The 14924-nt window shown below is 42.9% G+C and overlaps 1 protein-coding gene across 1 annotated transcript; it reads left to right on the forward strand.

The window, feature by feature from the left end:
- The first annotated feature begins 5554 nt into the window (after positions 1-5554).
- RRM2 (ribonucleotide reductase regulatory subunit M2) lies at positions 5555-14160 on the forward strand. The gene is made up of 10 exons (XM_049904265.1): positions 5555-5713; positions 6043-6108; positions 6628-6774; positions 7049-7165; positions 7627-7760; positions 10295-10389; positions 10505-10638; positions 11711-11815; positions 11905-12018; positions 12100-14160. The coding sequence occupies exons 1-10, from the start codon at positions 5618-5620 to the stop codon at positions 12250-12252; spliced, it is 1161 nt and encodes a 386-aa protein (XP_049760222.1). The 5' UTR covers positions 5555-5617; the 3' UTR covers positions 12253-14160.
- Positions 14161-14924: the final 764 nt, after the last annotated feature.

A 14924-nucleotide genomic window follows, 5' to 3' on the forward strand; every position in this document is an offset into this window, starting at 1 on the left:
AACAAATTGCTATAAAACTTACTGGCTTAAAACAAGAGTAAACATTTATTATCTTTCCGAGTTTCTGTGGGTCAGGAATTCTGGAGTGGCTTAGCTGAGTGGTTCTGGCTGGAGTCTCTCCTGAGTTTGCAGTCAGATGTCTGCTGGGGCGGAAACCTTCTGATAGCTTGACTGGGGCTGGAGGATCTGCTTTCAGAAGGACTCACTCCCATGGCTCTCACATTGGTGCTGGCTGTTAGTGGGAGGCCTCAGTTCTTCTCTATAATGGGCCTCTCCAAAGAGCTGTTTGTCCTCATGGCATGGTGGTAGCTTCCCCCAGAGCAAGTAGTCGAAGAGGTCAAAAAGGAAGCTGCAGTATTTTTTATGACCTACCCTTGGAAGTTACATGCCTCACATACCATTCCTTCTACAGTATTCTGTTAGACACACAGACCAGCACAGATTAAATGTGGGAGGGAGCTACACCAGGATGTGAATACTAGGAGAGCAGGGGAGCATTGGGGGCCATTGTGGAGCCTGGCTACCACAGAAACCAAGATTTCTTTCATCATTAAAATTAGTTGCTTAAAATAGCACAAGAGAATACCAAAAAAAAAACAAAAAACAAAAAACAACCATTGCCATGGAGTCAATTCTGACTCATAGTGACCCTATAGGACAGAGTAGAACTGCCCCATAGAGTTTCCAAGGAGCAGCTGGTGGATTTGAACTGCCGACCTTTTGGCTAGCAGCCGTAGCACTTAACCACTTTGCCACCAGGGCTTCCTACAAGAGAATACAGTATTCTATAAATTAGCAAAATATTATCACCATAGGAGTAGTATAGACTCTGTGGTTGAAAATGTCCAGGATTTAGAATTATTCAGACTTGGGTTCTAATCCTAGCTATGGCATCACCTCTGATTTATTCTTCACAATAACTTTTAACCAATCTAATAAAGTCTTCAGACACCAACCAAAAAACCAAACCAACCTGTTGCCATCAGGTTGATTCCGACTCATAGTGACCCTACAGGACAGAGTAGAACTGCCCCACAGGGTTTCCAAGGAGTGGCTGGTGGATTCGAACTGCCAACTTTTTAGTTAGCAGCCAAACGCTTAACCACTGAGCCACCAGGCCTCCTTTAGACACCAGTTTATATTAAATACAAACAAAAAAACCCAAGACTGTTGCTGTGAAGTTGATTTCGACTCCTAACGACCCTGTAAGACACAGTAGAATTGCCCCATAGGGTTCTCAAGGCTGTAATTTTTAAGGAAACAGACTGCAACATCTTTCTCCCTGGGAACAGCTGGTGGGTTTGAATCAGCCGGTCAATACAGAAGTTAGAAAAACAAGTTAAATGCCACTGTGAAGAAACAATCAGACAAATGTTTACTGTAGCACATTCCATTAGATAACAGGCCTAGACTCTTCACAAAATCAATGTCATGGCGGTGGAGCGGGGGCAGGGGGTGGGGAGTGAAAGGGCTTTTCTAATTAAAAGAGACTCAAAAGGCATGATAACCAGATACAACGCATGAACATAATTGGAAGCTGCTTCAAAAAAACAAAAACAAAAAACCCAAAACTCACAAAAACAAACAACAAATTATAGAAGACATTTTTGAGACTATTGGGAAAATTTGAATATGTACTGGATATTCAATGATATTAAAGAATTATGGTTAATTTTCTTAGGTGTAAATATAGTATTGCGTTATGTTAGAGAACATCCTTATTTTTAAGATATACATGCTGAAATATTTAAGAATAAAATGTCATAATGTCTGCAACTCACTTTCCAGAAAACAAAACACCTCACATACACCAAACCAAAACCAAACCTGCTGCGGCGAAGTTGATTCTGACTCAGAGGGACTCTATAGGACAGAGCAGAACTGCCCCATAGGGTTTTCGAGGCTGTAGAAAGACATGGCAGTCTGCTTCCGTAAAGATTACAGCCTTGGAAACCCTATGGGGTAGCTCTACTCTGTCCTATAGGGTCCCTATGAGACGGAATGGACTGGACAGCAGTGGTTTTTTGTTTTGTTTTATTTTTAATCTTTACAGAAGCAGACCGCCAGGTATTTCTCCTGTGGAACTGCTGGGTGGGTTTAAACCGCTAACGTATTGGTCATCAGCCAAACAATTCTGACCCAGGTCTCCTGATTAACCAAAAACCAAACCTGTTGCCATCGAGTAGATTCCAATTTAAAGTAGAACCGCCTCATATAGTTTCCAAGGCTGTAATCTTTAAGGAAGCCGAGTGCTACATCCAAGTGCCATATCCAACCGCCCACCTTTCGGTTAGCAGCCGAGGGCTTTAACCACACCTCCACCAGGACTCCTCTCTTCACATGCAGAGGGAGATAAAGCAAGTATGGCAAAACGGAAACAGTTGATGAATCCTAAGCTAGGTGCTTCTTGGAAACTATGGGGCAGTTCTAGTCTGTCCTATAGGGTCGCTATGAGTCCGAATGGATTCTAAGGCAACCGGTTTGTTTGTTTTTTGGTTTTTAAGTGGTGGGTGATCATCGTAGAATTCTTTCACTTTTTTTTTTTTTTCTGTATGTTGAAAATTTTCATAACAAGAACTTGAGGGAGATATAGGGAACAGTGAGTTGGGAAGAACAATTCTGAGAAGGAGGGTGAAATTGGTTGCACAATTCGAAGAATGTAATCAGTGTCACTGAATTATACATGCAGAAATTGTTGAATTGGTGTATGTTCTGCTGTGTGTATTCTCAACAACAAAAAAGCTGAGGGAGAAAAGTCCTAGCTGTGGAGTTTAACTAGCTGTGACTTTGGGCAGTCTCCCTGCCTCTCTGGTATAGTTTCCTCACCTACAAGAAGGGGCTAGACATAGTCACCTCACACTGTTGTTGTCTAGATTATAAGTATAAAGCCCCTGATCCAGGTGCCCTGTATTATTATTATTATAATCCCAGCATAGTGTCTGATAGAAAATGAGTGGCTTTCACGGCATGTCCCCAGGTTTGTTTCTCGACCTGTAAAATCATGGCCATGGGTCGAGTAGCCGGAAGCCACCCTACACAGCGACGCGGGAGGAGCAAACTGCCCCGCGCTGGCTGCGTGGCCGACGGGAGCGCGAGCGGCGGAAATGGACGGGGCTTGCGGGGGGGGCGCCCAATGAATTGAATGAAGTGGAGCCTCTTGCCAGGGGTTGGGGGAGGAACCATCTCTCTTCCGGACCAATCATAGAGTAGATTCAAAAAACCCGCGCCGAAGGAAAAATGCGGAAAAACTCGGCGGATTCCAACGTCTGGGAGCAGCCCCAGTGTCTACTGCAGGTGGAGCTGCGTGCTGCCGGCAGGAGCCCGCGGCGTCACCTCTTAAGGAGACTGTACCGCCCGGGCCTGGTCGGATCCCCTTTTCTCCCCGGTCCCAGAGGCAAAAGGGGAGGCGCTGGGAGCCAGAGGCCTGGCGGGCCCAGTGGACTCATACGGGCGTGGCTGCCCGGCAGAGCACGTAGCCTTCTTGGCCAGCTTCCTCCTTTGTACACCGGCGCGGTACTAATAACCCGGTTTAAGGGGAGGAAGGGAGGATCCCGAAACGTTCCAGGAGTTGGGAGGCCATGAAGGGGAGGATGGTGACATTTTTTCTCTGCCTCTTTATATGTACTCATCGTTCCACATTTTTTACAATTGATAAGTGGTATTTTGGTAGTCAGGAGAAAACAACTAAAAATGAACTCCTAATTTCTGACTACCCCACAAAATTACAGTCAGTAATAAAAAAAAAAAAAAAAGACGGAGTAACCCAAAGTAGCACTTTGGATACTGATTACGGAAAACTTGAATGTGAAATGAGTATTAGATGATACCAAGGAATTAATTGATTTTTAGATGCGATAATGACTATCGGCCATAAAATTACCAATAAAAATGTCCATTTTTTGGAGATGCATGCTGAGGTAAGGGTAAGACTGACAATGTCTGGGAGTTGCTTTAAAACAAATGCATACTAAAAGTTTTACTTGTTGCATTTGTAAGAGGTATGATTGTCGTTGATCTTTCTCGAACATGAGAATACTTTGAACACACGTATGTAGTACTTCAAGAAACAGATCTAGGTGGAAGAGTATCTTCCCTACCCCAACGTCTGTAAAGTATTATGTATCTCGAAAAGGCTGTGCTAAAATTCAAGTGTCTATCTTAGTGACAGCCCTGAGGGCAAACATCTCTGGCAAATCATAAAAACCACATACAAACTTAAATGAAAACTGTGTAATAAGTTCATATCTCCACTCCCACTCTAATGGATTTTCAGCCCCTTCTTCAAGCTGTTTACCAAAAAACACAAACCCATTGCCGTCGCGTCGATATCGACTCATAGCAACCCTATAGGACAGGGGAGAATTGGCCCATAGGGTATGCAAGCAGCAGCTGGTGGATTCGAACTGCCAACCTTTTGGTTAGCAATCGAGCTCTTCAAGCTATTTGGCGCCCAATAAATAGTGAATAAGTTACTGGTTCTTCAGTAATTCTCTGCACGTTCTCAGGATTTTTTGCTCAGTTTGCAATTTTTTACTGGTCAATTTGTGTTAGAAATGAAAATTCATGAATTGATACTGACTGCTAAATTCTCAGGCTGGAAATTGCATGTTAAAACAACGGTGACCTAGGGGACAGTGGAGTCGGAGAGCAGACAGGATTTCAGTTGAGAACTGCACCGAAGGCCTTCTGTCCATATCATTTAAATTGAAGGTTTACTTAGTACTGGGCATTTTACGTGAATTATCTCATCTAATCCTCTCATTTTCGTAATAACCCCATAAGTTAGGTACGGTAATATGCCCCATTTACCAATGAAGGCACCGAATTTTTAAGAAAGTCAGGTGATCTCCTAGTCACACAGCAACTGGAGCCACGGACCTCAGCAGCCAGCGGTCCTAATCATTAGTCTACACTGTCTTTGCCGACCACCCTACAAGCTTGTCAGATCTTAGGGAACACTCTCTGGCCTTGCACTGCATCTAAATGGTGGCGACAATGCTTTTCCCCCTCTGCGAGGGGCGCTTTACAGGCATTTGCACCAACCTCCTTGCAAAATCCTTTGATTCAAACGGTGGAACAAATTCAGAAAAGAGACGTTTTCCGGGAAGGTGGATCTGCAGAATCGAGACTCCTCTCGCGCTCCGCGGGCTGGGGCGCGACGCGCAGAGCACCAATCACTGTGCCTCCTGCAGCCAGTCCCAAACGGTTTTTGGGTCCAGTGCCCGCGCGCGCCATAGTGACCGAGACGAGCGCGGGCTGCAGCTTTTTCCAGTGGGACCCTCAGAGGCCTGGACAGCAGCGTTTCCGATTTAACCGGCGGCTCCTGGGGATCCCCGGAGCGGACCCCCGGGAGCAACCCCCCGCGTCCCGGATGTACCGCGGCGAGCGCTTCCGCCCTGCGCTTGAATCTCCCGCGTGAATCGGCGCTTACGCGTGGCCCACGGTCCGATTGGACGCATCCAATGGGAAGGCGGCACCAGCCCCTTCTCATTGGCTCGCTCTCGACGCGCAAAGGGTATTTAAACACCGCTGAGCGGGCACGGAATCACCCGTTCTTCCTGATTTGCCAGGTGTGCTGTTCTCTGCGCTGCGCCTCCCCGGCTCTCAGGCTATCGCCATGCTGTCGGTCCGTGTCCCGCTCGCCACCATCGACCAGCAGCAGCTCCGGCTTTCTCCCATGAAGGGGCTCACCCTGGCGGACAAAGAGAACACTGTGAGCGTGCATGTGTATAGGGAACCCCGAGGGGCACCATGGCTAAAGCGCTCGGCTGCTAACTGGAAGGGCGGCGGTTCGAATCCAGGAGCCGGAAGGTCGGCAGTTCGAATCCAGCAGCCACTCCCATGGAGAAAGACGTGGCAGCCTGCTTCCGTAAAGATTACGGAATCCCTTTGGGGCAGTTCTACTCTGACTTACAGGGTTGCTGTGAGTCGGCATCGACTCCCCGGCAGTGGGTTTGGTTTGGGTATATGGAGCTGGGTGTGGAGCTGGGCGGCGGGCAGGGAGGAGACCTACACCAGGTTCACCGCGCCTCTTCCCTGCAGCCCCCGTCTCTCAGCAGTGCCCGCGTCCTGGCCAGCAAGGCTGCGAGGAAGATCTTCCAGGAGCCGGTGAGTAGCTGGCTCTCGGAGCTGGACGATGTGCTGAGGCCGCCTGCGCAGACAGGCCCCGAGGTGTAGGGGGCAGCCTTGCAGAGACCGGTCTTGGCGCCAAAGCCTCACTTATTGTCTGTTCAGCTGTTTTCCCGCTTGCCCCATCACTCCACCTCTTCCTCCCCCGCCCTCGCACCCCTTTTCCCGCCAAAGCGCCCTTTCCTGTATATAATTTCTTATTATATATAAGTATATTTCCTAATGTATTTCTATATTATGCTCACTTCATGTTATACATAATACCTATATGACGTTTAACATATTGCTTAATACTTATATATTATATATGGGTCAATATTTACGTATTACTTAATATATATATTTAACATACTGTTTTGTTACAAGGTTTATTTCCTGCCCTTGTTGAGGTCGAACCACATGAAATTGCCGATAATCGAGTGCGTCCCATCCTAAGAATGGCCATTTCATATGGTTCAACCTAAATTTAGCCAGCCTTTTTGTTGCCTTCTCTAACAGGAGAACACTAAGGTACCTGCCTCCAGCGTGGAAGATGAACCACTGCTGAGAGAAAATCCCCGCCGCTTTGTCGTCTTTCCTATTGAATACCATGATATTTGGCAGATGTACAAGAAAGCTGAGGCTTCCTTTTGGACAGCTGAGGAGGTAATTCAGCAACTTGCAGCCCTGTCCTCAACTCTAGGAAATACCCTTAATGGTAGCTGGTTATAAATTGTTTGAAATATACGTTCTTCTTGGAGACACTGGCCCACTGAGGATGTTAGATATTCTAATTGGCAGAGGAAACTATGTGAAGAATGTTTTTATCAAGTGGTGCTTGTAGACTTAAAAGAAAGTTCAAGACTTATACGTATGTGTTAGGTCCTGCACGTTTGAATCTCTTCCCTTTATGCTAAAATTACGGACTTCTAAACTTCAGGTGGATCTTTCCAAGGACATTCAGCACTGGGAAGCCCTGAAGCCTGAGGAGAGATATTTTATATCACACGTTCTGGCTTTCTTTGCAGCAAGTGATGGCATAGTGAATGAAAACCTGGTGAGTTTCCAGAAAACGTCTGCTTTTATTCACTTGAGTATTTAAGACAGAAGGAATTTGTTTTCCTCATCTTTATAGTTCTTTTATACAGAACGTATGTGTATGTGTATCTATGAGGTATTTATGTAATGTGGCGTTTCCTGTTTTACACTGTGCTTTGCAGTTATTCGTTATGGTATTTTGTGAGAAACTCCAAAACAATGTTAAATGGTGATGAGTTTAGGCCTTGTGGCTACCACATTTCATTTGCTCTCTCCTTTTTATGACTTTGCTGTTTTAATAATTTGGATGCATACCTGCCTTGTAAGTGACTGGCTTCTTCTTGCAATGAATTAGGAAAGAATAAATCAATCTTATAATGGTACAAAAAAAGGAAGTGTGAGGTGACCAATGCCCATTGACTGGTGAGTAGCTGCTGGTAGTTTTTCCTCAGGTTTAACTTTGATGTGTTCTACCACTAGGTGGAGCGATTTAGCCAAGAAGTTCAGATTACCGAAGCCCGCTGTTTCTATGGCTTCCAAATTGCCATGGAAAACATACATTCTGAAATGTATAGTCTCCTTATTGACACTTACATTAAAGATTCCAAGGAAAGGTGAGTATTAGGGTGGTATGCCAAGATGTTTAGGACTCCTTAATTGTTACTTTAAGTTTTTGCATTCATAAACCAAAAAAGAAAAACCTGTTTCTGTCTGATTGATTTCGACTCATGACGACCCCCAGGTATTACGAAGTAGAACTGCTCCATAGGATTTTCTTGGCTGTAATCCTTATGGAAGTAGATTGCCAGGCCTTTCTCCTGCAGTGCCACTGGGTGGGTTTGAACCCCCAACCGTAAGGTTGGCAGCTAATAACAAATCGGTTATGTCATCCAGGAATCTTTTTGCATCGAGTCGATTCCGACTCATAGCAACCCTGTAGGACAGAGTAGAACTGCCCCATAGGGTTTCCAAGGAGCGGCTGTTGGATTCAGATTGCCAACCTTTTTGATTAGCAGCTGAATGCTTAACCACTGCACCACCAGGGCTCCTTGCATTCATATAAACAAAAACCCCAGTGCTGTCGAGTCGAATCCGACTCACAGCGACCCTATAGGACAGGGTAGATCTGCCTCATAGAGTTTCCAAGGAGCGCCTGGCGGATTTGAACTGCCGACCCTTTGGTTAGCAGCTGTAGCACTTAACCACTATGCCACACATTCATATAGGGATAGAAAAATTACTTTAAAATTACGGAGCAGACAGTTGGAAAAATAGGCCTAAATTCACTTTATTAACCAATCACCTAAAAACAAAGTTACTTGATGTTCCAGGTTTAGAATTGGAAGTGTACTGTGGAAAATCCAATCTAATGCCTTACTTTTGGGGAAAAAAACATCCCTAGAGGTTGTATGTGATGAACTAAAACCTGGGTCTGGCAATTACTTATGCGGCAAATGTGCTGAGAACCAACAATGTGAGGCTGGAGCAGGGCAGAGTAGGGGGAATACAAAATAGAACATAACTTGCCTCTGAGGAAGTTGGCAACATAGTACAGAAAATAAAACCTAAAAAAGTATAAGTGAGGTGAATTGTATAATATGCAGAGGTAGCAGTAAACCGTAAGATTAATTTAGGCCAAAATAGTTTAGCTAAAAATGCTAGTTTATATTCATTCGGGGGTAATAGACGAAAAGTAAAGATAGGTTAGGGCTTATTTTGGGTTTTGGACGTTGATTGGAGAGGAGGAAATGAGGAATGTGCTGTTGCGTGGTCTAGTACTAAGGGTTTGCTTTAGAACAGGAGTCTTGTATAGGATGGAAGAGGTGAGCCTATGGGAAATTTGTAGACTACTTGGAAGAATGAAGAGGAATGAATGGTAACTTGAAAGGCCAGTAAGATAGAAGTAGCTCTTTCAGGGGGGATTTGAATACTTTTGCATACAGAAATGGGAGACGGCATAACTAGGAGTAAACAACCAGAGAGGGGTAGGGTCGGGAAGTCCTGATGGTTAACCTTCATAAGCAAGGTTGAGGCAGACACAGGTTTCTGAAATAAGAGGACCTTAAGGTGGAAAGATAGTGTTTGATGACCTTGACTTCAGAAAACCAAGATCATCCAGAAAGGAACAGGCTGGGATATCAGTAGACTCCTGAGATGGGCCTTGGGATGAATGGGAGGCAGGGGAGTATAGCAAGGAAGACCCTGGCTCATTGCTGTCATTCATAGCCACCCTGTAGCACAGAGTAGAACTGTTCCGTAGGGTTTCCGAGGAGTGGTTGGTGGATTCTAACAGCTGACCTTTCGGTTAGCAGCCTGAACTCTTAGCCATCATGTCGCTAGAGCTCCAAGGAAGACCCAGTTAAGTGAATTTGTATAGCGTTCAGTCGGTTTACTTTTCTGGCATGGCATCAGCAGTGTAGCATAAAATTATAGTAGGAAGCAATCTTAGATCTGTAGCGGTTCAATTATTTTATTATATAAAAACATGTAAGTATAGATATTAGGTCCTAAAAGGCCTATACTATATTAAAAAGTATAGAAATTGGGTCCCAAAGTGATAGTCTTTGAGGACTGTCTGGCTGGGTAATAGCATAGCTTAAGCAGCCCTAAGAGTTAAGATTTTATGGTTATTCAAGTTTAAGAAGATAGGGCTTATGAAACATGTCATGATCTGGACTTGAAATAATTAAGCTGATAACAAATGCCCTTCATGTAATGGGCTAAGAATTTTAGTATTAGATCTTAGGACTCAATATGAACTAAAGATTACCTAAACTTGTATTAAAACCCATTGCCGTCGAGTCGATTCCAACCCATAGTGACCCTGTAGGACAGAGTAGAACCACCCCATAGGGTTTCCAAGGAGTGGCTGGTGGATTCGAACTGCTGACCTTTTCGTTAGCAGCAGCCAAGCTCTTAACCACTGCACTACCAGGACTCCAAATCTGTATTAGCTAACTGTTGATTTTAAAAAGAGCTATACAAGAATAAGCAAACCAGCAAGAAGAACATGTCAATTTGAGTTCTTCCCTCAGGCAAAGAATTGGCCGATGTTTGACTTTGGCTGCAGACCCATTGCCCATCCATATCTAGAAGTTTGTACTCGAGGATCTTTGCTGGGATTGCTAATGCTATCCATGCCTTCTAGGGAGTTTCTCTTCAACGCCATTGAAACGATGCCTTGTGTAAAAAAGAAGGCAGATTGGGCCTTGCGTTGGATTGGGGACAAAGAAGCTACCTATGGTAAGGATACCTTTGGCCCTACTTAAAACTTCCTTTTCTAAGTAATGTTATGGTTCGTTGGCCCTTCCTAGAAGAGAAATACTCACTACAAACATTTTGATGTTGACTCTAATAGGAGAGCGTGTTGTAGCCTTTGCAGCAGTAGAAGGGATCTTCTTTTCTGGTTCTTTTGCATCGATATTCTGGCTCAAGAAACGAGGATTAATGCCTGGCCTCACGTTCTCCAATGAACTTATTAGCAGAGATGAGGTGAGTCCCATTCAAAGAACAGGCTAATCTGGACTCTTTAAATCCCTACAACTCTCAGGTACCATCCTGGATTCACCGAAGGGAACCCAAGATACCAGGTTGCACTATATCCACATGTAACATGTGAATTCAACCAGGTACTCAGCAAAGAATAAAAGACCTTAAATAATTTACTAAAATTATTTCACTGGTATTCTTGAGTACATTATAATACATTTATATGTACATATGCCTTATAGGCTTGAATACACAAATCTCCAAATAATCGATGGGATTTTTCAAGAGATGTTTTATTACAACTTTTGATCATCGATTTTTCCTTGGCATTCTTTGTGATCCTACTGTACATCAAAGTTAGCTCAACATAAGTAATCAAATCCCAGAGCTGGTAAGCTTCCCAGTGAAATGAGAATCCCTTCTGTTCAGTGTGTGCCATTGAATGCACTTGTATTAAACTGAAGTAATAAAGATAAAGGTGCCCAGATTTTCTAGTTTAAATCGTATCTGGAAGGCAGGGAGCATGAATCTACAATACTTGGAGCCCAGTGTGCCCATCAAACATTGGATCTTCTCTTATAGGAAGATCTTCCCTTATGGAAAGATGAGGATCTGGGGAGAGTTAATGCACTAGGGCTCTCAGGTTTGATTCACCTTGAAATTTCATTACTAATTTCCTGTGCATTCGATTGTGAATTTAAAAGCTAACTAGTCTAGTTGCTGAGAATGTTCTTTCCTGCTAGGAGTAGTAGCACAATTAAAGAGCTCCTGCTGTAGAAAGAAAGAAGGCTTTGAGTGGAACTTTTGCTCCATTCTTTGCCATCACACAGAGCAGCAAGGCATAGACCTGTCATGATCTAGGTGGCAGCATTGAGGGTCTTTGCTGGGGCTGAGACTACCTCAACACAAGCAGAGTATAGAGGTGTAGTCAGTGTCCCTTTGACAATTTAAATGTTCTTCGTATTGCCAAGTAAGTTGTATAAGGAGCATACAGAAAAGGATAAAGCAATTTCATATTCCAAGTTAATGGTAGAAGTTCCTTGGCTCTAGAGTGATCTTGACCTTTTTCTTCTAGGGTTTACACTGTGACTTTGCCTGCCTCATGTTCAAACACCTGCTACACAAACCTTCGGAGCAAAGAGTCAAAGAAATAATTATTAATGCTGTTAGGATAGAACAGGTGGGTAATGTAAGGGTCACCCTCGTGCTTGCTGGAAGACAGGTGTCTTATGCTTCAGTTCTATTCAGAAGCTTTATTTTGGTCCATAGGAGTTCCTTACCGAGGCCTTGCCTGTGAAGCTTATCGGAATGAATTGTACTTTAATGAAGCAGTACATTGAATTCGTGGCGGACAGACTAATGCTGGAACTGGGTTTTAACAAGGTAAAGTATTGTTTTTAGCCCCCTCTTGGTTCTTTTTGAAATTGGTGTTCTGTATTTATATTTCGATGTGAACCTTTTCAGGTGTTCAAAGTAGAGAATCCATTTGACTTTATGGAGAACATTTCACTGGAAGGGAAGACTAACTTCTTCGAGAAGAGAGTAGGCGAGTATCAGAGAATGGGAGTGATGTCGAGCCCAACAGAGAATTCTTTTACCTTGGATGCCGACTTCTGAGCGAACAGAAGACGTGCTCTCATTTTGCTGATTTTTTTTTTCCCCCCTTCTCATAAAAAAAAAAAATCAGCTACTTTAAATATATCAACCAGCCACGCCAACTAGGAGAAATCTTTGTTAATGACATCTTAGAAACTGATTAGCTACCTCAAAACCAATCCTGTTTATTAACCAGGCTAGTGATATCGCCTAGAATGAGAAGATCTTAAGACGGGGTACTTAGATTTTTATGAAAAATCTTGTCGGTGTTAGGTTTTTGCAAGCAGGCTAGCCGTAGATACCTTTTTTATAGCTATACCAGCAGCAATCTTGGCTTTAGAGTGGGGAGACCCTCAAGCTAGTTTGATCCAGCAGGATTTAAATTGTTCAGTCAGTTGGAAGATGTCAGCCTCACTGCTTCAAAGCAGATTTGAAAGTTTTACTTACTAGTATGTATATAAAACTGGCACTTTACACACAAACACACATTGTACTGTCAAGGTAAAAGTCTGATTTTTGCCTAACGTTGTTAGTTTCTACACCGAATACATACTTCATGGGAGCTAATTGAAAATTCACTAGGTGACTAAACGAAGTTAAACCTGTGTGGACTAGGCATGTTATTTCTAACTTTTGTTTTCTTTAATGGATTAGAGTATTTTAAAATTAATTTCATAGTCAATCCTGTGCTTGCCTCAGCTTTAACTGGTTGATACCACATAGAAGAAGCTAAGTAGTGCTTTTTATCCTGTAGCCCAAACAGACATGCTGAGCTAGAGTGTCCTGAAATAAGAGATCAAAGAAGATTAGTTTGTTAAAGGCTAATCTCTCAGAGAAAGAAGCTCTTAACTTAAATCATTAGGAATTGAGGCATAATCTGGGCTGAATAGTGAGCTGTGTCTGGTATCTATTGAGCGGCAATAGTATTTTGTTTCTCAAATTGTATTTCCTGCAACTTCTAGTCGATCAGAGGACATGGTCTTCAAGCAGTCTTCTGGGTGGGATCTAAGATATTATTGCAAGATGATTTTCAAATCAGGCTTGAACAAAATGACCCATCCAAGATCTTGTTCCTGTTAAGTCGTAAAGCCAAGGATTAGAAGAAGCTAAGTAGTGCTTTTTATCCTGTAGCCCAAACAGACATGCTGAGGTAGAGCGTCCTGAAATAAAAGATCAGGATTTTTGTATTAATTTACTGCATTTATATTTACTACATGTCTTTGAAATTAGAAAATGTTTTTTCTATGAGGCCTTTTAGATGATACCTGTGGTTCATACTTGCAATATATCTTGAAGTTCATAATGGATTAGACATTGCTCAGTGCAATCACTTCTAACGTTTATCTCAATCTGAGTGCCAATCTGTTAGTTTCCTAAACTTCTAACCAGGAAACTGGTGTTCCGTGCAAATATTTTTTTATTTTAGGAGGAAGTATAAACATATACTTAATAGGGCTTATAGTAAATCATCCGCCTTTGTGTTCCCCCAAAATAAAAAAAGTCAAGGAAATAATTCATGAGCTACATTGATGAGCATGTTTGTCAACCTACTGTGTTGATTTTTGGCTATTTGACCACTGCCTTGTATAATTTTCGTTAACATTTATTGTGTAAATACTCAGGCTTTTTTTTTTTTTTTTTTCCTGTAATATGGGATCCTCTTAAATTATTGTTAACCTAAAGTTAATAAGTCCTCACACTTGTGTAACCCTAAGATGGAAAAATGCTCGCCCTTGTGTTGTCAGGCACAGAGGAAGTTTAAAATCCCACTGGGAGTCCACCTAAAATGTAATTCGAGAATTGACTTCTGCCAACTCAGATTCCGTTTCCTAATCTGTTTAAGGGAAACAAGTTTTGGTGTAAAACATTTCAAAGTCTTAAAATTGAATATGGCACAAGTGTTACATGGTTAAAATAAAACTTTTTATATCAGTTCCTCGAGTGTGATAAAATTTGCATTACAATTCAGGAAGAAAAAAGTGTGAAGTATTTTTCATAAAGGCTCACTAGTTTGCTTTTCATCAGTTCTGGGGAGTGGCTTTTGTAATGTCTTTTCTGGCACAAGGTACCTGAAAGCGGATGCCCAAAGCTACACTGCACATGGAATTGTGAAGCCCAGGGTTCAGTAGACAGTTTTAATTTTCCTAAAATCCTTGGGTGAGTCACTTCTCTGGGTCTCTGTTTTCCCATCTGTAAAATGACGGGGTAGGGATAGATGATGACTAAAAGTCTTCCTATATTAGTGGTTTGTTTTGTCCTTTCTTCCTCATCTAATTGACCTGTGTGGACTTTTGTGTGGATTTATCTTGGCTCCTTTGTAAATGCCCATCCCTGACTCAAAATCCCACCCACCTTCATAAAACCTTATAAAATTTACAATACTCTACCCATTCCCAAACTATTTCTTATACATCATACCACTTTGATATTCAGTTATTCATTTAGCAAATAGTGATTACTTTGTTAGCCCCAGTGGCGCAGTGGTTAACGTGCTTGGCTGTGAACTGAAAAGTCAGCGGTTTGAACTCAACCAGCAGCTCCAGAGAAAGGTGTGGCCATCTGCTTCTGTAAAGGTTACAGCCTTGGAAACCCTATGGGGCAGTTCTACCCTGTCATATAGGGTCGCTGTGAGTTAGAATTGACTTGATGGCGATGGGTTTGGATTTTTGGTTAACTTTTGTCATGAGGGCAAC

This window comes from Elephas maximus, chromosome 12 (assembly GCF_024166365.1).
Source record: "Elephas maximus indicus isolate mEleMax1 chromosome 12, mEleMax1 primary haplotype, whole genome shotgun sequence".
NCBI classification, from domain to species: Eukaryota; Metazoa; Chordata; class Mammalia; order Proboscidea; family Elephantidae; genus Elephas; species Elephas maximus.